The sequence below is a fragment of the Nansenia antarctica genome, assembly GCF_963989245.1.
Source record: "Nansenia antarctica genome assembly, chromosome: 12".
Taxonomy (NCBI): domain Eukaryota; kingdom Metazoa; phylum Chordata; class Actinopteri; order Argentiniformes; family Microstomatidae; genus Nansenia; species Nansenia antarctica.
The window spans coordinates 13,711,525-13,739,141 of NC_137682.1; the positions used below are offsets into that span (position 1 = coordinate 13,711,525).

General features: G+C 43.0%; 1 protein-coding gene across 1 annotated transcript in view; it reads left to right on the forward strand.

Moving 5' to 3' along the window:
* Positions 1–27,617, forward strand: part of LOC308168879 (contactin-associated protein-like 2) — a gene marked incomplete at both ends in the record, with an annotated part of 347,443 nt that overhangs the window by 154,524 nt on the left and 165,302 nt on the right. Inside the window, 1 exon segment of the mRNA XM_080543522.1 lies at positions 24,768–24,915. Within this exon segment, the coding sequence (XP_080399648.1) occupies positions 24,768–24,915 (148 nt within the window).

Below are 27,617 nucleotides of genomic sequence, written 5' to 3' on the forward strand. Positions count from 1 at the left end.
ATGAGAGGCCGTTGTAAAGCGCTTTGGATAAAGACGCTATTATAAGTGCAGTCCATTTACGTGATCACTGAGGAGCCTTCTTTTTTCCTTTTTTGGGGGGGATGTACATGTCTGTCCTACTCTAGTGTATCTATGGATTTAGCTTGGTAATGACCTACCGTGTTCCTTTTTTCTGCTGAAGTGAACTCATCTTTGTTCCAATTCCCTGTTATACACCGCTCTGTTCCCTGACCTGAGACCGTAGTGGATAGAGGAAACTAGACTAATGTTAGCTGTCCATTGTCTTCAGATCAGTTAGAGAGTAGAAAATAGGACACAGTAAATTTGGACACCGGAAGTAGGACATAGAATGGGAATTTGGAGGATTTTGAGAGAAGAAATGAGGAATAAGGACAGAGACTAAGGAGGGCGGCATATTAAAAGGTGTGGTATCCATGCATTTAGTTTTTAACATATAAAATCAGCTGGCGTTGCTTGTTCGCCACTTCTCCGCCCGAAATCTAAGTGTGCAGTATAGAGAGTAGATTGTCCTACAAAGACACTTAGATTTAGATTTAGTAATCTAAAAATTAATTAGACACCTATACTTTCTTTTATCTATTTTTTGGTTTATTTTTATTTTACTACTCAATCTTTTCAGTTTGTAAAGCGTCTTTGAGTGTCTAGAAAAGCACTATATAAGTCTAATGTATTATTATTATTATTATTATTATTATTATAATTATTATTATTATTATTATTAAGACGAGGGGGTAGGTCACAGTCTCAACTGAATCTCGGTAACAAAGGAAACTCTCCATGCCTCTCTCTCAGGTGGGTAATCACCTCTTTTCATGATCCCCGCCAACAGGCAAGCCACTCCATTACCCCGAGTAGCCAATCATAACCCACTGAGCATAAAATAAGAGATATAGTTGGGACATTCCTCCCTGCATAAACAACACCCACTCACACTTTTCTTTCTTCATTTTGTGTTTGTTTTTCTTTTCTTTTTTTCCCCTTTTCTTTATAAATATGTTCTTCTTCCAATTAAAACGTATCACCTATATTCTAGTACTCATACAATTACATAGAGCAACAAGTATAAACTCTGTTCTCAGATGATCTAGCCCAATCTTTGGAAGCTTGATCTGAGAACATTGAAAAAATGTGATCGCAAATGTGATCTCACAAGTACCGTAGATAACCTCTGCCAACTCCTGCAGGTAAATTCACTAGTCTTACACAGGGCATTTCAATCCCTGGAGAGAGCGACGACATTGTCCTTGCCAGCTATATGCTTAACCACCAAGTTGTAAGGGTGTAACACAAGACCCCAGCGAAACACTCTGCCGTTAGCACAGCGGAACTTGGCCAAGAACGGGATTGTGGTCGGAATATACCAGCACCGACTGCTCACCTCCAGCTATACACACCTACAAGTCCCTACCTGCTAAAACCAAAGCCAGAGCCGCATCCTCAATGGTAGAATACACTCTTTGGTGTCGGGTGAGTTTCTTTGACAGGTAATGCCACCTGTTGCTCATAACTATCCTCTCTTGCTTGGAGAAGGACTGCTCCTACTCCAACATCACAGGCAGTGAGAGCGAATGGCCTAGAATGGCCTATTGAACAGAGGATAGATACACTTTGGATAATGACACTGGCTTCTTCACAACGAGATTCAGGATTTATTTTTATGAGAATGTGTTGCTTACGGTTGATGTACCACACGTTTTCACTTTGTGTGCTTGCTTCATCCCTGTTTGCTAGTGGTGAATATGATTCGGTGTCTGCAACAAGCTGCTGCGAATGTTTTATCAGTCGGTGGTTGCCAGCGTTCTGTTCTTCGCCGTGGCCTGCTGGGGTGGAAACATCTGTGCCAGGGATGCTGCGAAGCTAAACAAACTGGTGAAGAAGGCCAGCTCTGTGGTGGGGACCGGGCTGGACAGCCTAGAGGTGGTGGCAGAACAGAGGATGGGGAAAAAACTGGCGGCCATGCTGGCCAATCCCTCCCACCCGATGTACTGCGAGCTGGCGGGGATGAGGAGCAAGTTCAGCCACAGATTTGTTCTCCCCCGTCAAAGTACAAAAAGAGTTGGACAGTCCTTTGTTCCAGCTGCACTCCGACTCTACAACCAGGCCCTGCAGGGTGGGGGAGACCTGGAGCTGGAACTTTGGAACTTGGAACTTTTTACTTATTGAGCCTGCACTGTTTTATGTATTTTATTGAATGTTTTCTGTCTGCCCTAACTAAGCTGTTTGACAACAACATTTCCCCATTGGGGACAATAAAGGTTTTCAATCAATCAATCAATTCAATTGTTGTGATATGACACTGGGACTGTATTGGTGGGTTGCGCTGAGTGGCTTTTTATAGGCGTGTGTATTGCTTTGTGTTTGTTTCACTGTTTTTTTTTTTTTTTTTAGGGATGCACTGATACCGATACCAGTACTCTGACTCGTACCCGAGAGTCCTCATGTACTCGTAAAACTACTCCGATACATCCGCTCCCGATACCATTTTACAGCAACGTAACGTATCCTATCGTAGCAGGTAGGACATAGTGATTTTTTGGTTAGCTACTAGCTAGCTACCAACGCGATGGTAGCAAATGCGTATGTTTTGATTAAGAGCGATTTTCTCCGGTTCAACATTCAAATAAGCATATCTTCTTCAGCTATTTTCAGATTTCAACGTATGCCACGTCATTTTAAAGCTTACAATCTGACACCAGACCCAGAACCTGTCACATATTTATTTTGTTACAATCAGAAAGTGAGGAACAGCTCAAGTCATTATTAGAACTGTAATGGTATTATTGACACTAGAACAGCCATGAGGGGTGAGTAAAGAACAGTGTTATATCTTTGCACTCAATAACATTTCAGGACCCTCCTTTCATGTCTTTTCCTAGATATGTGCGTTCTACCACCCAGTATCCTTACATTTCCAAAATCACATCAGGATAAGCGAATATAAAGCTATTTTGCTGTTTTTCTTTGTAGGAAGCAGGCTAATTTACAAGTGGCCAACTACTGGTGATTGTGTGTAACTAGCAGCTTGAGCATTGTAAGCATTTGACCCCCGAGGCGGCTCTTATAGTAGGTAAAAAAGTCACGGCTGTTCTAGTGTTAAGTACTTGTATCGGTACTCGATATCGTCAAGTACCAAATATAAGTAGGCTACTTATATATATATAAGTATATAAGTACCATATATAAGTACATGGTCTGAAAAAAAGTAGTGTCGGTGCCTCCCTAGTTTTCTTTTACATCCTGTGTATAGCCTACTATAGCTGATGAATGCTCAATGAGTTTCCCCTCGGGGAGGATTCATCACAAAGTAATACTCTGCTCACCTGGTAGGATACCTTTTGAGCTCTCCTTTGGGGACAGAGCCACTCGCGGGGCTTTAAATGAATGCTGAGGTGAGATGCAGCTAGGGCTCTAGGGCATGTGGGTGTAATTTGAGACGCAGCCGGTGTTATCTCGGTTGCCTGGCTGTTGACAGAAAAAACGGATCATTGGAGTGTGGCGCAGAAGGTGACAGGAAACGACGGCGTTCTACTTCGGGGCTGAACACCCCTTTCCTCTGACGACCACAGGGCTTTATTTAAACCTCGCCTAATGAAGCTGAGAAAAACTAACTGGAGGTGTGTGCGTGCGTGCGTGCGTGTACTGTATGTGTGTACTGTATGTGTATGTGTTTCTACCCATGAGAATTGGGCTCCCAGCCGGTGAGTTCATCAGGTAAAATGAATACTGAAGGCTCTGTGTCTCTGTAGGGGGGGGACTAATACAGTTTTTGGAGGCTACGAAGCGTGCATTTATAAATCAAGCACCTGTATTTCGGCACCAGTGACACACACACACACACACACACACACACACACACACACACACACACACACAGACACACAGACAGACAGACAGACAGCGGTTAAATTGGCACATAGGGTCAACAATGGCTGAGTTCACAAGGCTATCCATTATGCTGCTTTAACATGTTACATGAGCACTGAAAGCACAACCATAAGTGTGGTCATATCTGAGTAACTGTCGTCTGCTGCACCATACACCTCCGCATCTCATTTGTGTTCAGGCGTAGGCGGGGGCAGCCAAGGGTGAGGCCCGTCAGACAAAGGACCCAGCAGCGCCGGTGGAGGAATGTCTTGTCTTCGGTCTTGCAGAAAAAAAGACTCTTAAAGTACACACACACTCACACACATACACACACTCAGACAGATGCACATACATCATTCTGGTACAGGTTGATCTTAGTTTCATCTGTCCAAAGAATGCTGTTCCAGAACTGGGCTGGCTTCTTTAGTTGTTGTTTTTTGCAAAGTCTAATCTGGCCTTTCTAGGCCATGAATGGTTTGCACCTTGTGGTCTGTAGCTTTATGGTACACTTGGATAATGATATGCCTACCTCCTGTTCTGTTCCTGACTGTTCTTCACTTGGCTGGATGTTGTGAAAGGGTTTTTCGTTACCATGTAAAGGATCCTGTGATCATCCACCACTGTTGTCTTCCATGGATGTCCAGACCTTTTTGTGGTGCGGAGCTCACCAGTGCGACCTTTTTTCCTCAGGAACCAAACTGTTAATTTGACCACTTCTAATGTTCCCGCTATCTCTCTGATGGATGTTTTTGTTGTTTTTGCAGCCTAAGGATGGTCTGGTTCACTTGCATTGAGAGCTCCATTGACCGCATGTTGTGCGTATACAGCAACAGCTTCCAAATGCAAATGCCACACTTGGAATCAACTCAGACCTTTTTACCTGCTTAATGGATAAATAAATAATGAAGGAGTAGCCCACACTGGCCCATGAAACAGCTTTTGAGTCAATTGTCCAATTACTTTTGGTCCCTTGAAAAAGAGGGCTTAAAGAGCTGTAATTCCTAAACCTTTCCTTCAATTTGGATGTGAATACCCTTAGCCTAAAGCTGAGAGTCTGCACTTTAAACCCACATTCATTATATAACTGTAACTTGAAGATGTTTTGGTAAACAGCTCAAATAACAAAAATTCTGTCTGTGTCCAAATATATATGCACCTAACGGTATGCATACACTGCATTAGCTATGCACAAGCGCACACACACATTGAATCTGGCCAGCTGTTAATCTGTTTCTGAGCGTAACTCAGTGAGACAGACACAGACTGACCCCAGACTATTGCTGTCTGGAGACATTTTGCAGACATGATTATGGAATCAGTTAGCTTCACGCTAAATTTGCCAGAGAAGGCCAGAGAAGAGGTGTGTGTGTGTGTGTGTGTGAGTGTGTGCTAAATTGAATGCCTGAACCAGAACAGTATGGTTCAGGTGGACCCTGCAGTGTGTAAATCCCCATGGTGACGGGACTCTCTAGTCCCCACTACAGCATAGGGCCGTGCATGCTGCCAAGGGAACGTCTATCTCTTCCAAATGGATTAAAATATGATTAAAATAAGTCACTGAGATACAGTGTTTTGTCTTCATTTTGGGTTAGGGGACTGACTATGGTTAATGTTAAGGGCTAGGGGTTATCGGGATAGTGTTTAGAAAATCAAATTTTTACGAGAGTCCCGCTTCCTGTTGAATAGTGTAACGATGGTCAAACAGCCAAACTTCTTTCAATCAATTCTTTTATTTGACCTGCAGAGAAGACCTGCAGAGAAGACATATAAAACACAATTCTTCTCTGTTCTGCAACTCTTGTGAATCCATTAAGATGGCGGCCATTTTCTGTACCACCGTCTATGTATATTTTACATCAGGATAATTTGCTTACAGAAAGAACACAAATTTCCCTCAAACATTACAAATAACAATTACAAACAACATGTGGAGCAACATACCTGCAGAGAAGACATATAAAACACAATTCTTCTCTGTTCTGCAACTCTTGTGAATCTGTGCGTTCAAAATAACATACAATAAATGTTCTGTTTCACATCATCACAATACATCACAATACATGTAAAAACAAACAGCACAGTACTACACCAACATTTTCACCCTACATTACAAGATTCTCCATACAAACAACAAAACACGAGGAGCGTTTTACATGCGCACATACCCATTAAGATGGCGGCCATTTTCTGGTACCACCGTGAGTACGGCAACAAGAGAAGGACAAAAGAACGCGCAGACCTGCAGTACACCCAAACTCCAAAGGGGGGCTCCAACAATAACCAGGGCTGCTCAAGCACGGCGAAACTCATCTACATTCACCACAACTAAACATACATTCCCAACTCTGTTACAATAGCACGGCTTGATAGTGGCATGCATGTACACAGTCACACACACACACACACACACACACACACACACACACGCACACACGCTCTAGCCTTTCAATATAAGCCTGTGATGACTAGGCTACTGAATTCATTTATTACCATAGAGGCTCTTCCCAGGTGCACTTCTCTCCTTGAGTTTGTATTGGACAATTTGATTTGAATTGGCAGGGCCCTCTGTGTCTAGTTCAATTATGAGAGAAGGTTCAACCACAGTGTATGTTATATTTAAACATATTGGAAAATGGGATATAGTGTTTGCGCAATGTTTTGGATACATGTGGCAGTGTATTACATATCTGATTGGACAGTCCCAGTTATATAAGAGGATATATAGCAGTGGGACTGCACTGTTGGTCTAGTAAATGATGCAGTGAATCTAATAATAAAGTCCATTCTCTCTATTGCTCTTATGAGACCCAATTAGACCTCTGGACTACAGAATTATCATGAAGACCTGTGTGTGTGTGTGTGTGTGTGTGTGTGTGTGTGTGTGTGTGTGTGTGTGTGTGTGTGTGTGTGTGTGTGTGCTTGCGTGAACGGGTGTTGAGAGCAATATCTAAAATATCGGTGCATAATTCATGAATTGGGTCACTGTACTGTACATCCCAGTATATTACATAAACAAGAACACACACACACACACACACACACACCTACACACCCCGCTGCTCCTCTCTCCTCTGTCCTCTCTTTGATGTGCATACACAGACCTTTACATTTCATGGAAGAAGGCAGGGAAGCGTACGTGCTGTGTCCACGTGAGTGTAGATTGAGAGAGACATTCAATTGAAGTTATCCAGGAGTGAGGAAAGTAGTGATTACCCTCTCCTTGCACCATCTTATCCTTCCCCCCCCCTCTCTCTCTGTTTCTCTCTCTCTCTCTCTCCCTCCCTTCCTCCCTCTGTCTGTTACTTACCATCTCACTATGTGGCCGTCCATAGAACGCACCGCTAATGCACTTTTGTGTTTCTTGTCAGATTGGCCTTTTGTCTGATTTCATTCACGCATGCACACTCTCTCTCTCTCTCTCCCTCCTTCTTGTACAGTAGGATCCCTGAGGATGTGTAGGTGGTGTAGGCGATGAGACAGGTGTCAAAGGGGCCTGCCATTTCAGAGCTGTGTGTGTGTGTGTGTGTGTGTGTGTGTGTGTGTGTGTGTGTGTGCGTGCGTGCGCGCGTGCATGCCGCAATTCAATTCTTAGTCAGTGGCAGAGAGAGAGAGAGAGAGAGAGAGAGAGAGAGAGAGAGAGAGAGAGAGACAGAGAGAGAGAGAGAGAGAGAGAGAGACAGAGAGAGACAGAGAGAGACAGAGAGAGACAGAGAGAGACAGAGAGAGACAGAGAGAGAGAGAGAGAGAGAGAGAGAGAGAGAGAGAGAGAGAGAGAGAGAGACCACAACCTGATATTATTTCAGTTCCAGACAAGCTCAATGGGATTGCTCACATATTTGATTCCTATTTATTAAGGCAGATCAGTGGTGCCTCTTACATGTATCAGATGTGGATCCACGGACCCACTTTCATGTTTGTCATACACTGGTGGTGGTGATGGTGGTGTGTTCATCAAAATCCTAGCCCATTCAACAATTCTTTGGGAGTGTGGGGCGGGGGGGGGGTTATGCAATATGCAAACATATAGTACACTGGGAACTTAGTTTCTTGTGTTAACACTAGAACAGCCGTGCCTTTTTTACCTACTAAAAGACCCCCTCTTTACAATGCTCAAGCTGCTATTTACACACAACGACCACTAGCTGGCCGCTTGTAAATCACATAAACTAGCTTCCTACACAGAAAAACTGCAAAATATCTTTATATTAGCTTATCCTGATGTGATTTTGAAAATGCAAGGATACTGGGTGGTGGAACGCACATATCTAGGAAAAGTCATGAAAGGAGGGTCCTGAAATGTGATCGAGTGCAAAGATATCACATTTTTCTTTACTCACAGGGGTCAAATGACCCCTCGTGGCTGCACTAGTGTTAATCGATCTATGGAGGCGCATAGGTCCCGTAGGACCGCTATGGGAGCATCCATTTCAACAACACCTCACACAAAAAGGTTGGTATTGAAAGATGCATTCAAATGCATCTTTGCATGCACGCACATGCATGCACACACACACACACACACACACACACACACACACACACACACTGACCCACACACACTCAGAAGGATATCACATATCAGAAGTTGATTTAATCTCACAGCATTTATTCATTTTAGCTTCCTCAGCCATATGGTATACCATCTCTCTCTCTCTCTCTCTCTCTCTCTCTCTCTCTGACTCTCTCTCTGCCTCTCTCTCTCTCTGCCTCGCTCTCTCTCTCTCTCTCTCTCTCTCTCTCTGACTGAGAATTGATTTTTGATGGAAACCCCAAGGACCTCATACATTACCTATTCTAGACTTTACCACACACACACACACACACACACACACACACACACACACACACACACACACACACACACACACACACACACACACACATCCCCATTCATTTTCTCTCACACCTCTCTGGTCCATAATAAAAGTCTGACTGACCGCAGCACATTTCTGCTCTTTCAACAACACCTAACCATCAGTCATACATTGGCTATCTCCTTTTTACAAGAGGAAGGCCTACACATACTCACTCACTCACGCACACACTCACTTACACACACACACACACACACACACACACACATACACACACATACACACACGACACACATACATACACACACACACACACACACATACACACCTATGCCACTTAGAGAGTTCAAGGGATGTTTCTTTTAAGTCTCTTACTGCAGGGTGTGTGTGTGTGTGTGTGTGTTTGTTCTAACCCTAACCACCAAACCTTTGTCAAGTGTAGTCCATACGCTTTGATCAGCATTTTCATCAAAGTGATTCGTTAAATAATTAAATTATTAATTGTTAATTTGTTTCAATGTGCAGTGCAGTTCAAGGATGAAGTGTTGATTAAGAGTGTCTGTGTCTGTTGTTGACAAAACTCCTGAATTAAACATGAGACCCATGCTTTCTCTAAAATACCAACCCTCAGCCCTGACACACTTGGGCACTAGTGTTGTGCTGTGTAAGGCCAACCCATCCGTTGGTCGGTGATGAGGTGAGGTTCCCCCACAGTGTAAAGCGCTCGGGGTGGGAGAAGGTCTATATAAATTCAATCTATTATTAATGGTCACTATGAAAGGATTGCTACGGTCACAGCAATATGGTTCCCTTCAGACACAGGAGATGGAATTTGAGCCATATTGCTTTGCCTATCGCTTCGCCACTTCCACCCTTCCACCCCCACTTTGTGAATGTGCAAAATAAATAACTAAATAAAGTTCTGGTTATAGAAATAGCCATCTGAGGGTTTTCTTCAACAAGAACAAAAGACAATAGGTTGACGTAGTTGGAGTGGACCAGTATGACACAGAACTCGCACAACCAATAGCAACTCCTCTCACACAGTCTGTAACAAACACTGACCCAATCAGAGAGTTCTGATAACGACACTGAGTGACCGTTCTAAATTGTATTTATTTTAACGTGATAGTTTATTACGGGTAAGGGACTCAACATTTGCCTCTGAGTTATATTTGTTGTTGCATATATGTTAAGTATGCAAACCTGTTCTTATCGATGCCATTTTTCAGGTTTTCTGCTCGAAATCACATGCCCACAGTGAATATAGAATATCTCCACAATCACAAGGGCCTTCATAATGACCTTGGTATCAAATGAAAGCTAACACCTGTGGGGTGTTACACCTGTGTAGGCGGACAACCGAATTGTGCCATTTGGAGACATTTTGTGTATTCAGTGTATCAGACTTTCTCATGTATCAAGACTGTACAATTTATTATATTTCATTGACATATCACTATAGGTATAAATTGCATCCAAATCCAACTGTTTAGACTCTGTTTCCATCAAGCAGGGCCCTCATGCGCGATTTTCTGTGCGCTCCTATTGCGCAATGGCCTCGTTTTCACACCAGCTCCGTTTACGCAGTGAATTTTCTCCCGAACCCATTGGTCAAAATGTCATGATTCACCACTCATTTGAAGCGTCAGAGCCAATAGAATCGAGCAGAGGCGGAAAAAATTACTTTCTATGTGACATGGCTGTAAACAAGGGCTTGTGACTCGCACTGTGTTTACCGGGCGACGAAAAAAACGATATGGACATTTAGAATGGAATCTAATGAATCGTTTGCGATATCGATGAACATTATTGATAAAGGTAAGCTCTTTATATCTGTTATATTAAACATAGACCCGAGTATCGCCCCCTCGGTGGGGCGGTGGATACATAATGACATGATGACCATCTATTAGTTTATAGGACTTCGGAGTGTCTAAGTAAGCTCCAATGGGAAGCTATTTATTTCTAATACACCACTTTATAGCTACAATCAGTGGCTTGGTTGAGTGGGTTGTCAACCGCGTCACAGCCATCCCCCCTACACACACACAGAGACACATGCACACACGTACACAAACCTCCATGGGGTGTGTGTAGTTTGATTTTAGAGGAGAGTGAAGCTGTCTCCACTCAATCAGAATGGGCCCCTAGTGAGCAGGAAGGAGAGAATGCGCCAAATGCTCACAGCCAGGATAATGGGCTCTGAAATAGAAGACCATCTTTTCCTCATCCTGGCATCTCAGAAAGGAAGAAACACACACACACACAATCTCATTCTACCAGCTTTCCCCCTTAAAACATACGTTTAACTTCTGTCCAGAATTGTGTTAACAATTTAACTTTCAGAACCGCTTAACAGTGTTTTTAAAGACGCAAACAGTTTACATAGACAACATTTCTTGAACAGACTTTCATGGAGATTTTAGCGTCTCTGAATCTTGCCAAACTTGGCAATGTGCATTCCACAAAGCTAGTTATTAGTAAACGTTAGATAATAATATTCTCTGACAGCTTTGTATTCTCTGTTAACATTCGCTAATGTCCCCAGCTGGCCAGATGACTAAGTGTCCTTGGGCAAGACACTGAACCCCAAATTGCTCCCAGTGAGCCGGCCGGCGCCTTGCATGGCAGCTTGCCGCCATTGGTGTGTGAATGTGTGTGGGAATGGGTGAATGAGAGGCCGTTGTAAAGCGCTTTGGATAAAGGCGCTATATAAGTGCAGTCCATTTACCATTTACCATTAAGTTGTCTCTCATTGATCTCACTTGCAGTTCTGACAGTGACGCTCTGAGTTTGTTGTTAACTTTTGTCAGCCCGGTTACCTTAACTTCCATTGTGCTTACGGTTGGCTTCAAACAGCTGATTTCCTCTCGCAGTATGTCCAGTGTCTAGTTTATTGAGTTTCTCCAGACAGCGCAGCTTTTCTTCAAAGAGTAGGAGTAAGAGTATTCTGTGTCAGAAGGTTTGGGTCTGTCAGGTCAAGTAGCTCTTGGCTTTTCCTTTTTTGTGAGTCTTTTTTCTTTTTTGTGCTTTGCCAATATATGAATTTGTGGTGTCTGTGTGAGTTGATATGTCTAGCGGGGACTCCACATTTAACTGTCTAAGATGATATCATTTAGCTAGGCATTATTTCCTTCATAAGCTCCTGACTCTGCGTGGCGCATGCCGCATTTCTTAATAACAATTGACACTGTGCTTCTTTGACAATGTGTGAGAGGAACTGATGTGCTGTTGGTGCTTGTTGGTACGTGCAGGCCACCGTAATGTGGATTTAGAGCACCACAGTTTATCTGTGGTCTTTTATGCACATGCACACACACACGCACACGCACAAATGCACGCACAAATGCACACGCATACACACGCACGGACACACACACACGCACACACACACAGACACACACACACACACACACACACACATACTTACTACGGCCCTGTGTTTCTCTCTCTCACCCACTGTGTCTCACACAATTTTCCCAGAGACAATAGAGCAGACCAAGCTATAGTGATTTCCCCAGCTTCTGTCGGGAACAAACAAACAAACACACACACACACACACGCACACACACACACACACACACACACGCACAAACAAACAAATAACAACAGACAAACAATAGACTGACACTCCAGCAATATAACAAAAGGGTCCAGCAACAACACTCAAACACGCAGAAAAACAGCTTTCTGTTCTGCCTGACTATCTGGATATCTGCGCTCCTCAGAGAGAGATTGGCCTGTCTCTGTCTGTCAAACACATACAAACACTCTCCGGCTGTCAGGGTAAGACAGGCAGAGGCACAAGAATGCAGATAGAGGAAAAGAGAAGGGTGCTTCCCTGCACTGGTGACTCCCTGCGTTCTTCCATTAAATATAAAGCTGTGTGTGTGTGTGTGTGTGTATATATGTATGTGTATATATACAGTTAGGTCCGTAAATATTTGGACAGTGACACAATTTCCATAATGTTGGCTCTGTACGCCACCACAATGGATTTGAAATAAAACAATCGAGATGTAATTGAAGTGCAGGCTTTCAGCTTTAATTCAAGGGGTTGAACACACATTTTTCAGGAGCTCAAAAGTAATTGGACAAATTAACATAATCATAAATAAAATGTTAGTTTTTAATACTTTGTCGAGAATCCTTTGCAGGCAATGACTGCCTGAAGTCTGGAACCCATGGACATCACCAAATGCTGGGTTTCCTCCTTTGTGATGCTTTCCCAGGCCTTTACTGCAGCTGTCTTCAGTTGCTGTTTGTTTGTGGGTCTTTCTGCCTTTAGTTTTGTCTTCAGCAAGTGAAATGCATGCTCGATCGGGTTAAGATCAGGTGATTGACTCGGCCATTGCAGAATATTCCACTTCTTTGCCTTAAAAAACCCCTGGGTTGCTTGTGCAGTATGTTTTGGGTCATTGTCCATCTGTATTGTGAAGTGCAATCCAATCAACTTTGCCGAATTTGTCTGAATCTGAGCAGACAGAATATCCCTAAACACTTCAGAATTCATCCGTCTGCTTCTGTCTTCTGTCACATCATCAATAAACACTAGTGACCCAGTGCCATTGGAAGCCATGCATGCCCATGTCATCACACTGCCTCCACCGTGTTTTACAGATGATGTGGTATGCGTCGGATCATGATCCGTTCCAAGCCTTCTCCATACTTTTTTGGTAAACAGCCGTTTGAATCATGATGATTAGTCTGACAATCAAGAACCAGCGATAAGTCCTAAAATGGTGACAGGTCCACAAGTCCCTCCACACAATGGGAGGCCGTGTATAAAGGAGCTGTGCTGTCTCCACCCCCCGAGGTCTCCCTGGCCTATGCCGGGGGGGGGGGGGGGTAATCAGGAGAAAAGATAGACTTTTCTCACTCAGTTCAGATTAGAAGAAATGAGGCTGGCAGGAGCCAGGAGTGTGTAAAGGAGCGCGTCTTGTTACCAAGTGAGTCAGTGCAGTCATGCCCAGAGGAGTGTTGCGTTCCTTTATCGCTAAAGACAGACGGCAGTGAGCGTTGTCCTGTGATGCGTAAAGATGTATGGGTGGTTGTCATTCCCCTGCTAGGGGGGCCTCCACGTGACAGTAAATCCTCTGGAACTTAATTTGCCTGGTACATGTGTTGCTGTAAGTAAGAGTAGCGACCCCATTGGTCGCTACTCCGAAACAGCAGTTTCTGTGCTACGGCCAGGAGGAGCTGCTCGGAGCACGTCCCTCCTCTGTTGGTCTGTTCATCCGACCTGACCAGGACATGAAGTCCCTGTAGGGATGAACAGGGTGAAGATATTAATAAAGCGTACGCGCCTGTCCACCTCTCTGTCGATCAGCGCGTAAGCTTTAATAATATCTTCACTCCACGATCATCTAGTCTGGTCTGGCGCCTGCGCCGTCAGTTGTTCTTCCTGCACACTGATACACACAGATCCAGGATCCAGCAGCGTCGTCGCTGTCGCGCAAACAATCCCGGCAAATGTTTGACTTGCCCCGGGGGGCAGTCGGGCAACCGTTGATGTCAAACCCTGATGGATAAAGTAACGCAGTGCAGAGCTTGATAATGTTGACATGGGCGGTGCTCATTGAGTCTGACCATATTATGCCAGTCATTGAACGTCATTCGTGAACTGCCCCCCCCCCCTCCCCCTCCCTGTAAAGATGCATCTGAAGCCACAACCGTGCGTGAGAAGACTCTCCCCATGAGGCAGCCTCTTAGCAGGCGCGAGGGGTCTCTGTCTCGAGGGGTCAAGGTTTTAGTGCTGTTAGCAGACAAGCTCTGATGGGGAGCATGCCTATGTTCCCCGGGTCCTATGTTCCCCGGGTCCTATGTTCCCCTGTTCCGCACTTCCGAAAAAGGGTTCTATGTTCCCCGCTTCCGAAAAAGGGTTCTATGTTCCCCGCTTCCGAAAAAGGGTCCTATGTTCCCCGCCTGCCGTTGTGTCAAGCGACCTCATGTGTCGTTATGTGGTACTGCATGAGAGTTTGATTTTTTTTTTTTTTTTTTTTTTTTTTGGGGGGGGGGTCTTAAGATGACTTGGAAATAATGAAGAACACAATGAATGTCATAGTATTGTCTCAGCATTTTATATAACTCCCTAGATAGATCATTTTCGAGATGGAATTGAAAATCTTATATTCCTAAAAGAACACCAGTGATATATATATATATATATATACACATTATTAAATATTTTTTCTATATTTTTGTCAAACGAAATCAAATAAATACAGTAGAGATATCAATCCAAAATATAGGCTTTTATTGCAACCAACAACAACAAAAAAAAAACTATGTTTGTGCAAACATGGTGTTTGTTTCCAAGACCAAGCATCAAAATGCCAACCTATGGGACAATACTGTACATCCCATTGGCAGGACGTCACGTAACAGCGCAGTGTGTCTCTAGGTTACAGTGTCACATATCCCATAATATGAAGTAACTAGCCAGTTTTCGTAGCACAGTGAGTGACGTCTTCGAAATCGAAAACACAGGCTATAGTGAGACGCGCGTCAAAAAAGGCTCACAGGCGGAAACTACATCCCGAACGATAGTAATAATATTAGTTCCCACTTCACACGAGATAGATAGATTAGATAGTTTGACTGTGTGATAGATAGATAATTTGATATTTTGAAAGTGTGATCGATCGATAGATAGTTTGATTGTGTGATAGATAACTTGATATTTTGAAAGTGTGATAGATAAATCGATATATCAATAAAGAAAAGAGTGTAAAAAGAAACAACTTGCATTGCTGTCATGCTAGCGTAGTGGTTAAGGCTGCGGACTGGAGTTCCAAAGGTTGCGAGTTCGAGACTTGACTAAGTCATTCATTTTTTTTTTTTTTTACATTTAACCGAAGATTTCATGCAAAGGTTTCAAACACCATTGTAATCGTGTCAGTTCTTGTAAATTAGCATGCACCATAATTTTATAGCCTACAATACTTTTTTAGATGAGATTTTAGATTAGATTCAGACAACGAAATGCAGTAAAAAGTGCGCCTGAAGAGGGATTCGAACCACTGATATAAAATGACGATTAAATCCTATGGCAGCAGTCAATACCACTAGGCCATTGTGGCGATATGACGGTTTGTAGCCTGCTGCGGATATCACCACAGTAGTAATATTCATTTATTAAAATATGAACATATAACAATAACTGGGGCTAGTATGACCTACGCATTTAATCGGTCAGCAATTTCTTGCCAAACCATTCCCCTCGCCTTGTTAATTGCGGCAGTATTGCACTATTTTACATCTTATTTTTCCGTCTTCATAAAAATCAATAATTCGGAATGCTGCGCAAATGTAGTACCCCTGCAGAGTGGAGTATCTTCATTTCGACAGATCGACACTTCAGGGCTTTTTATGTCTGCGTGCACGCGCCCATATCGAAGATTTGTAAGCCTGTCTTCTGTGAACACTGATGACACAAGGCTGATCCTCGTTCGAGGAATCACCTGAGGCTTGATTTCCAATCTCGAGTTCCCTGAGCGCCGCTATACTGATCCACCTTTAGTGGAATGACCCGCTGATTAGTCACTTTTACAACGAGGTATGACTTGTAAGGATCATGCATTTGTGGAATGAGCAACACAGCTAAACGTGTGGGTAGCGGCCCAACATTTGCAATTGTATGCATGGATTAAAGAAATATTTTTTCTATATTTTGGTCAAACGGAATCAAATAAATACAGTAGAGATATCAATCCAAAATATAGGCTTTTATTGCAACCAACAACAACAACAAAAAAACTATGTTTGTGCAAACATGGTGTTTGTTTCCAAGACCAAGCATCAAAATGCCAACCTGAGACAATACTGTACATCCCATTGGCAGGACGTCACGTAACAGCGCAGTGTGTCTCTAGGTTACAGTGTCACATATCCCATAATATAATCCCTAAGTAACTAGCCAGTTTCCGTAGCACATAGAGTGTGACACATCCTCTTTCACACATCAAATCCTCGGGGGATCCTGGCATACAGAGATGTAGTCTCTTTCACTCTAGTGTTTTAGTAGTCAGGCACAGCAACAAACAGCAACAAACATAATAACAATAGCAATATTTAGGCCAATAACAATAACAATAACATAATAATAACAATAACAATAATAATAATAATAATAACAATAACACAATTAGGCCAATAACAATAATAATAATAACAACAACATAGGCCAAAGTGCTATCAAAATAAATGTGGAAATCTAGCCCATACGGACGCTACGGCTGACAGCCCTCCAGTACGAAGCCAGATCTCTGAGGCCCTGCATGTACTGTCCTTTCAGCCTCAGTAGACGGGCCTCCAACTCCCTCCACTTCCGTCTCCTTGTTGGGGGAGCGTGGCCTCTGTCTGCCATCCCCAGCTTACCCTCTGCAAGCGTTTGCTGATCCTTCAGGTGCCGAAGGAATTTCCAAAGTGAAGGATGGCGCACTTGGACAGCATCGTTCAGAGTACGATGATAAGCTAGAACAAAAATACAGAATTATAACTTATTAGCCTATTAATGGCCTATTAATGTGCAAACTGGTTCTACATCTGCAGGCTGATCTACTAACGGTGTGCAGTGAGGATTGTTGATCTTTCCAATGTAGAAGATAGCGGGCCTTATTTGAAGTATAGCCGAAAACAAGTATATCTCAACTTCCCCTGTGTGTGAACTTCAATTAGTATTCGTTATTTGGGATCTTAGTAAATCAGGCCCTAAATGTTATTAGTTTGGCATGAACATTTTGACATTGAACATTTTCCCCTCTGTGTCTCCTCCTTTCACAATTTTAAATCCTTTCTTAATCCTTTCTCAATCACGGTGCCCGCCCATGATTGGACTGATGTTACGTCCATCATCATTAGCGCGCTTTAATCCTTTCTCAATCACGGTGCCCGCCCATGATTGGACTGATGTTATGTCCATCATCATTAGCGCGCCTGTACGTGGCAACTCGTCCACCTGTTTAAAGAGCCCTCCTGTCCTCTGCTGTGTTTGATGTTTCGTTAATTTTTGTTTCGGCTCATAGTTAAACCTCGATATACGCACAGGCCCAGAGGTGATAGGATAAGAATGAATTAACCCATAATTAGCAGACAATATTATATTAACAATATAAAATAATTAACTTAATACTTCAGATTTAGTTATTAGATGAAATTATATTTTTTTTGTTCAGATCTGTCATTGTTACACTTACATTCAACATGATTATTGGTCCTTTGCTCCATGTTTCTTTCGAACACATTCCACATCGCTGGTGGGAAGGCCGCTCCAGGATGGACATATGTGTTACGAACATACGCAAGGAAGTCTTGTAACTCAGGGTGGTTCATCAGGGCACGCCTGGTGTTTCTGTGGTTGAGGAGAAGATCAAAATTGATCTGGACCAGAGGCAGAGGCAGGTGTCCTAAGGCCATCACCTTGAGATGAGATGAGATGAGATGAGATGAGATGAGATGAGAGATGAGATAACGTTTATTGCCATTTATACACATTAAGCATACACATATAGGAATTTGATTTGGCGTTACAGTAAGAGCATTTCTAAATGCAATGCAAACAAAACAACACAGGACAGACAGCAGTGCAGACAGAACACAACAAACCTTGCGGATGACTGCTGCCAGTGGATGGTCATGACGGAATGGACCAGCCAATCCAAGTGCCTGTACCCTCTTCCACAAGGCTTGGTTGAAATGGAAGTAGCATCCTCCGATTCTGGCTTGTGGCAACTCCGTTTCAAGAGCAGTTTTCAGCGCTTGCTCAAAGTCACAGATGACTTTACGCGGACGCCAAAGGTGGTGGGTGATTCTCCTGAGTGACGTTTTGACACACTGGAACACTTGTCGGTAGTGTCCAATTGTACGTTGCTCCATGAGGACATGTACAAGGGGGACAACGAAGCCATGAATGTCCCCGAGTATAGTAAATACTTGGTTGTATGGGCGTGGGCACGACTTGAATGTAGCATCCATGTATAATGTCCTGCAGTGTCGCAGCTGTCTCAGGTTGTCCTCTGTGGAAAACACTGCTATGCCCCACTCACTGTCTTGGTGCAGGAGGAAATGGTCTCTGCCCCATGTCTCAGCCCATTGACCGTCGATCCTTACATCATCAACGGTAGCTGGGACGGGAGGGATTACTGCAGCTCTGGCTCTGGCCATAACAGACCTAACTGAGGAGAATCTTTGAGGAGGTCGCCCGCGACCTCCACGCTGGATGGGACGGCCCCGCTGTAGACCTACGCACTCAGCATCGTAAATGCGTTTGATTGGTACTGTGGGTTCTCTCACCACCTCTCCAGTAATCACTTGGCGAAATTGCGCATTGTTCACCATTTGTGTATCGGGGGCATGCACATGTTCGCGGACCTCCCGAACTTCTATGTTGGGATTGACCCCCTCTACATCAAAGATGTTTGTAACCAGAACTGTCCGGCAGTCTTCTCTCCAACACCGCCACCGAATATTCTGTAAATTTGTGCGGTGTTTCTGGTACCTAAAATTATCCAGAACTAATATTTTCCCCCCTCGGTCTCCAGTAATTATTTGAGCCATTGTCACTACGCATGTGTTCCTCACATACCGGTATGTGAGGAAGTCTTGTAACTCAAGCTCAATTACAATTGACCTTAAAACAATTGATAGGGGGTGTTACGCCCTCTGGTGACTCGGAGTAGAAGGGCGCAACAGAGACACACTAAATATCAGAGTGCAACATTGTCCCCTGAAACGGACGGAGCGATATAAAAAATCATTTATCCCGGCTGCACTAAGACTGTTCAATGGCAACTAAAGTAGCAGTCGGGGTCAAGGCTCCTGAATCTGTATTTATTATTTATTTTAATCACCATCATCACTTTTTTAGTATTTTAATATAAATAACTATAGCCATCCTTTTAATCCACTTTTATATCAGATCTCACTGTTTTTTATATACTGTACATGGCTGGCCCAGTGTTGTTGTCTGTCCTTTATGTTGTGTTGTGTTGTTATGTGTGGTTTTTAGTGGAGTGGCGCGGCAAAATGAATTTCCCCACGGGGATAAATAAAGTATTTATCTATCTATCTATCTATCTATTATATCAATGTGTTTCTATGCAGTATCAATAGCATCTAATTTAGATTTTTTATTTTAGTTGTTTATCTAAAGAAAATAATATTTTAAAATAATGAATTATCTAAAACAATACATTAAAAACAATCTAAATGATATGCTACATTTAGCATATCATGCTACAATGATATGTACATTTCAAGCCTGCAAACTGCGACACTTTAAATGAATGTGCAATAACACTATGTGCAATATGACAACCCTAGGGTACATAAGGTTGCCGAGAATAGGAAATGTTAGAATAGGTATAGCATAGCATAGAGTACAGCACAGTGTTTTATTTGTACAGTATAGTATAGTGGATAGTGTACATAGCCTTTATTTATGTAAACCAGTACTATATCAATGACAATAAAGACCATTCATTGATTCATTCATTCATATTATCAATAGCATACCCCTTTTTTAGCATACTGAATTTCATTCTCAGATTTGATATAAAGACTATCAGAGTTGGGTCATTTGTGAAGACATTAATGTGTGAATAGAGCAGATTAATGTCTGAATAGAGCAGATTAATGTATGAATAGAGCAGATTAATGTATGAATAGAGCAGATTAATGTCTGAATAGAGCAGATTAATGTCTGAATAGAGCAGATTAATGTATGAATAGAGCAGATTAATGTGTGAATAGAGCAGATTAATGTGTGAATAGAGCAGATTGATGTCTGAATAGAGCAGATTAATGTCTGAATAGAGCAGATTAATGTCTGAATAGAGCAGATTAATGTATGAATAGAGCAGATTAATGTCTGAATAGAGCAGATTAATGTCTGAATAGAGCAGATTAATGTATGAATAGAGCAGATTAATGTTTGTCCATCAACGTCGAATTCTGACGTCTGCCGTGTGAGACCAGGCTGATTAGAGTTAGTAGATTTGTGACAGCCCCCCAGTGTGTCTGAATTGGAGTCCTAGTATACTGTACTTCCAAATGGTTTAGCATGGGGGGTCAGGTTCAGTACTAGATTTGGGCCGAGGTCCAATAGTGTCCTACCTACAAAAGGTTTTGTACATATAATCATTTTGTTCATATAATAATGTTGTACACATAGTAATCCACAGTATGATTATGTATTTGTGTATGTTGTTTAAAAAAAAAAACAATAAAAAAAAAACTAACAGTATAATTATGTATTTGTGTATGTTGTTTAAAAAAAAAAAAAAAAAAAAAAAAAAAACATGCAGTACTACATAACGACACCTGGGGTCGCTTGACACAACGGCAGGCGGGGAATATACGGAAGCGGGGAACATAGAACCCTTTTTCGGAAGCGGGGAACATAGAACCCTTTTTCGGAAGTTTTCGGAAGAGGGGAACATAGAACCCTTTTTTTTTTTTTTGCTAAGAAACAGGGGAACATAGGACCCGGGGAACATAGGACCCGGGGAACATAGGGATGACCCCCTCTGATGCAGAGAAGGAACCAGACAGGGTGCTATGACCTCCCACTGGGATTTCTGTTTGTTTAACCCTCCACATACCCTCTTTGCGGTCAAAAAACCTTTGAAAATGTATTGAGAGTTGCTCCTAGCTAGACCTTTAACTTCTACCGTGTCTTTTTTAGGGGCACCTCTCTGAGAGAGAGAGACTCATTTACACATTCCGTCAGCTAGAATCACTCCTCAAAGTCTTACACAAATACTAATACCTTATTCGGAAAAGCACAAATAATGTGGATGGAAACATACAGATTCGACCCGAAGTTGCTCATTATTATTCTGGGGGAAAAAGCCCTGATTGATATGGCATCAGCCATTATGTTTCTTCAAATCGATTCATATCATTGTGAATGGCCACAAGACAAAAAAATGCCCATTCTGTTTGCAACATAGGACTTTGATTTCACTAACTAGTCGTTTCATTTACTACACATTGAAAAGTGATGACTATTCAGGAGCCGTTCCCACCAAGTCAGTGCTGTCTTGATGTGAAACTCTCACATCGTCGCAAGTAGTAATTCACGTTTACCTAGCGAACTGCAGTGATGTTAAGAAGAAACACGAACACAGCATCATTGGAATTTAAGATTATTCCCTTCAACTGAAGGATATTTTTCTAGAATATCGTTTTTATTTCCAATGCAAAACAGAATCTTTGGAATTCTAAACAAATTAAAACAAGTTTCTGACAGTTCAATGTCCCCCCGTTACAGAGGGAGGGGTCCGGGGTGGTGGAGTTCAGACAGTTCAAAAAATGTAGTTTAGTCAAAGAAAAAAAGGAATTAAAAAGAGAGAGATGAACCGTACAGTATGAGGATGTGGAAAAATATGTCATAATTAATTATATGCCAATATTATGTTGCATTATAATTAGGTCTTCTATCTGAATACAGATACCGATAATTGTGTAGGTTGAACAGATACAGATAATTACTTCTCTGTACACCACTAACACACACAGTCACACACGCACGCACGAACACACACACACACACACACACACACACACACACACACACACACACATGCATAGTACCTGTCTCTTAATGAGTGAAAGCTGCTATCTGTGCTTTAAGGCCATTGCTGCTGTCAATTACTGAGGTGCTTGATTAAACAGCACTTCAGACCGTTAAGCTCTCAGGGTGACTCAACATGTGGCCAACCAATTACACACACACGCACACACACACTCTCACACACACACACACACACACACACACACACACACGCACATAGAACCAATTACACACTCGCTGGCTGGTTAATGTCTTGGCTCGGAACGAGAGGGAATTAACCGGTCCGGAGAACAGACTCATTCCGAGTTCGGAATTTAGAACTTTTTCCACCTCCTCCTCCTCCTCCTTATCCTCCTCCTCTTTTTTTCCATTCTGCATAGCCATGGTTTTGGAATTGAGCAGTTCATTCAAGCGGGGACAGATATGTGTGGAATGAAGGGACGAACACAATGGAGAAAGAAAGAAAAGAGGTTGGCAGAGGGGATGAAGTTCTAGCACAACGTCGGTCTTTTCTTCTGTGCAAGGGCAAGAAAGAAAAAATGTTGGCTGCACAAAAAAAAGCAACAATAAGCCTTCTAAATGCAGTCAGCTGAATCCGGATAGATATATTCTGCTTTTATTTCCCACAATAGGAGGAATTTAGGAGGTGGGCAGGGGGCTGGCAGGTGGTGGGTAGAGGCAAGAGAGCAATGAGATGGTAAGAAAGAGAAAGACGTAGAGACAAAAGGACTAAACTCAAATCTGATCTTCACCCCTCCCTTCCTTATCTCTCTCTCTCTCATCTCTCTCCCCCATTGTCATTCCTCACCCCCTCCCTCTCTCATCTCGCTCTCCCCCCCATTTCTCCCCGATGTGGCTGTGAGGTTCGCCTCCACTGGATGGTTGGCTAACCACTCAGTCTGCTAACTTGTGTGAAGTGAGAAGCCAATGGCAGGGCAGGTGGGGGGGGGGGTTTGAAACAAGGGAGCGATTGAAGGAGTAATCCCCTGAGTTTGTTTATCTCCTTTATTTCTCAAGGGCTCTGAAGAGGAAAATTAGTCTGGAAAAGTCTATTCTCTCGTCTCCTGTTCTCTTTATTCCTCCCTCTCTCTATTTGTTCCTTACCTCTTTCCTCCTTTCCTCTCCTCTCCTCCCCTCTCCCGGAGGACCTCCCCTCATATTGACGCATTCTTGTAAATACTTGGCAATTGCATGGAACACATTGACATGTAAAAGGGAGAATGTTTCTATGCTTTCCTTTTCCATTTAATTCACTTCGCCAGTGTTTTGTGGCCTTTAGTATCTAGACTTGAATGTAGAGTTGTCTGTTCACTAGTCTGTGTGATTAGTTCAAGTCTTTGTACACTGTAGCATGTAGGTACATGATCTCTATGGTCCTTTCTCTACAAATGCATGTGTATGGGAGACAAAAACAATCGAAAACCTCCACAAGTCATTATTCAACTCATCTTTAAAATAGGGGAGAGATAAACTGAGGTGGCTGATAAGAGCATGGTGATAAGATGCGATGGATTGACCCAGCTACTGTAAAATGAACCCCTGTTGTACACGTACGTTCTACACAATACGTTCTACCTGCAAAATAGCAAACAGGGTGCATGCCAAACAAAGAAGGAACTTTCGACTGAGTTTCATAAGAGCTGAATAGCTTATTTTGAGATACATAATGTCACAACTCAAACCAAATCTGACTTGGTTCAAACTATTTAACTCAAGATCCATCACCTCCCCTGTCCTCCTCTCGAGTCCTACTGAAACTGTCACAGGGAAATTGTTCGAAAAATGTCTTTAATACAATAATCATGATATTATGTTCACTGAAGACTGTATGAATAACAAGAAGGGTATGTGATTAACACTACAGGTGCTAGATGAAGAGTGACTTTCACTCCCTTCTCTCCAAGGCCAACATGAGCTCACATAGATAGACCATAATCTGTACTCATGTGATGTTGTGTGAGAATTGTATGCTGAAATTACAAGACCAACCAACCCCATGGAGGGAGGGGGGGGCATTTGTACTGAATCCTATGTTGACTGTACAGAGAGCCCTCCTGCAAGATTTAAATAAACACTCTGAAATGATTGATAAAGCTTCAGCCTCCATTGCTTATTAATCAACTTAACAGAAATGTAGAGGACGATTGAGAAAGGATCTATCTGAGCTCTCCCTGTCGGTCTCAGGAGGAGTGGAGTTGAAACACCTTCTCAGGGGTTGAGTAGGTGTGTAGTATGTACTGCAATTGCTGGGTGAGCCTCACTGCTTCTGTATTGGCAGACATGTAGACAGTGTGTGTGCGTGTGTGTGTGCGTGTGTGTGTGTGTGTGTGTGTGTGTGTGTGTGTGTGTATGTGTGTGTGTGTGTGTGCGCGTGTGTGTGTGCGTGCGCGTGTGTGTGTGAGAGAGTGTGTGTGTCCTCTGCAGACGTTTAGTGTGAGCTGGATGTAATTAGTGTGTGTGTGTATTTGTGTATTTGTTTTCTCTGCAGGCCTTCTCTGGGAACTCGAACACGGAGAGCGTGGTGCGCCACGATCTGCAGCAAGGCATTGTGGGAAGGTTTCTGCGTCTCGTACCATTGGACTGGAGTGAGGAGGGACGGATCGGCCTTCGTATAGAGGTCTACGGCTGCTCTTACTGTGAGTGTACACACACACACACACACACACACACACACAGACCACACACACACACACACACACACACACACACACACACACATACCTAGTTAGTGTAGAGTAGTGGGGATTACTCACCCAATCCAATATTTTGGCTTGACTATCAAGTGTGTCATTGATTTTCAACAATGTTGACATTTATTTACATTTTTCGAATAAATGTCTGAACATTTTGATTGGTTGCCGAGTTGTTACCGCTTTCACCAGCTGCTGTCACATATTCTGTGTTCATGCAATGGAGCATATAACTTGTTCTCACAGCAATATTCATCTACATAATGAAACATCTTCCAATAATGCATTGGTAGAGATATTATAGAGAAATGACAACTTTTACCCTGTTCATAAGATGCACATTATCATTAAGATGTTACAACTAGGCATCCGCAGAGTCCCATGGCTGTTTCCCCTTTCGAATCTAATCAGGGCTGGCATTCATTATGAACTAATTCCATCAAGGAGAGAAATGAAGATGGAATTACATGAAGATGGAACTGTCAAAACACACACACACACACACACACACACACACACCCCCACACAAATACCACCATGTGAGCCCACTCACACTTCCAACCAACCTCTCATTCTATTAAAGGCTGCCAAATTGATTTTGATAACACATTTCAATTAGGGCTCTGCATAAATTACTCTGCATACATCTTTTATTCCGGTGATTACACAGTGTGTGTGTGTGTGTGAGTGTGTGTGAGTGTGTGTGTGTGTGTGTGTGTGTGTGTGTGAGTGTGTGAGTGTGTGAGCGTGTGAGCGTGTGTGAGTGTGTGTGTGTGTGTGTGTGTGTGTGAGTGTGTGAGTGTGTGAGTGTGTGAGTGTGTGAGCGTGTGAGCGTGTGAGCGTGTGAGCGTGTGTGTGTGTGTGTGTGTGTGTATCAATCATGCCAGTGAAGTGATTATCCAGCTTTTCTATTACATTTCCTCTGCCATGATGAAAGACGGGTAGATGTAGCTTTGACAAATGTGTCGGCGAATCAAGACACATTAGCCTACTCATTCACACACTGTAAACACCAATATACACATATACTGTACACAACAATATACACACATAGTGTATGTAGAACACACACACACACACACACACACACACACACACACACACACCTAACAGCTATTCTTCAAGATCAGATAAAAACCTTCTCATGCATTTCATTTTCTCTTCCCCGTTTCCCCGTTTCTATGTGACTTTGAAAAGGAACACATGCACCGACTGAAGATAAATACAATTTACCTTTATGAATAGTGTGTTTTGCACATTCGAAGCCTATTGAAGTGCTGTCAAGGTGAATAATGCTGGACACAGATAGAGATATTTCCCAGGTATTTTGTGATTGATATAAATGAAGTCTGGCTGGGTTGGAAATGTATCATTGCTTACACATGCATAGACACACACCCACCCACCCCCCCCCACACACACACACAGAGAGACACACACACACAGAATACATTAGGATGTATCATCAATCAGTCTGCCTAAGGTGCTTTCTAATGATTTTCCTGTCAAAGCTTGTATGTCTGCCATTCACTCAGCCAACCAGGGAGTGCATATCCCTCCCTATCCAGCGCCCCATCCCTCCAGCTCTCCATCCCTCCATCCCTCCATTTCTCCATCCCTCCATCTCCCCATCTCTCCCTCACCACCATTCACTTAAAACACTGTTATTCCTCCTCCCACCCTCCCTCCAACCATCCTTCCCTAATTCACTCTAAAGAAGATGTGTCCCTTCCCTTCTTCCTCCTCCACACACACACACACACACACACACACACACACACACACACACACACACACACACACACACAAGGAGAGGGGAGGAGAGAGAGCCAGGCCAGGCCAGCTATAGGAAACAAGAAAAGGAGGAATGTGAGCCTAACCAGCCAGACAAACAGGAGGGGGGGGGAGAGCTTTTGTGCTAGAACTTCACCTGTGTGTGTGTCTGTGTACAAAGAAACACACACACATTCATTCCAGAGGCTCATCTTTATTATATATTTATATATATATAGTTCATCTAAAGTAATCAGTCATTTTTTGAGAGTAGCTTTCCCAACACTAGAGAAAGGTTCAATGGAAGGTGAAGTTCTAGCACAAAAGCTCTGCTTTGTCCAACATGTGACAGAAACGCTCTGAAATCACTGGGAAAATGATGGAGCAAAGTTGGGAGACAGGAAGCAGTGAGGGGATAAATAGTGATAAATAAATAGTGACTTGTTTTGGGGGGGAAATGTGTGTGAGTAATGACAGTAGCTCACTCCACTGCTACATGCCAAAAAAGTAGTTAACTACTGATTGTAATTGAGTTTAATTACCACCAAGCTACTGCAAAATGTATGTGCATGCGAGTGTGTGCGTGCGTGTGAGCGTGTGCGTATGTGTGAGTGTATGCGTGCGTGCGTGCGTGTGTGTGAGCGTGTGCGTGCGTGCGTGCGTGCGAGCGTGTGTCAGTGCTGGCAGGGGAAGTGGGAAGTCGTGATTCACCCTGCTGAGACATTAACATGATCATTTACATTTTAATGAAGAGAGGATCAACAGGAATCAATCGTCTCCAGGAACAGTTAGACGAAGATGACAGAGAGGTAGAGGAGAGAGAGGGGTGGGGTGGGGTGGGGGTGGGGGGGTGAAGAGACAGAGATTGATGTTCT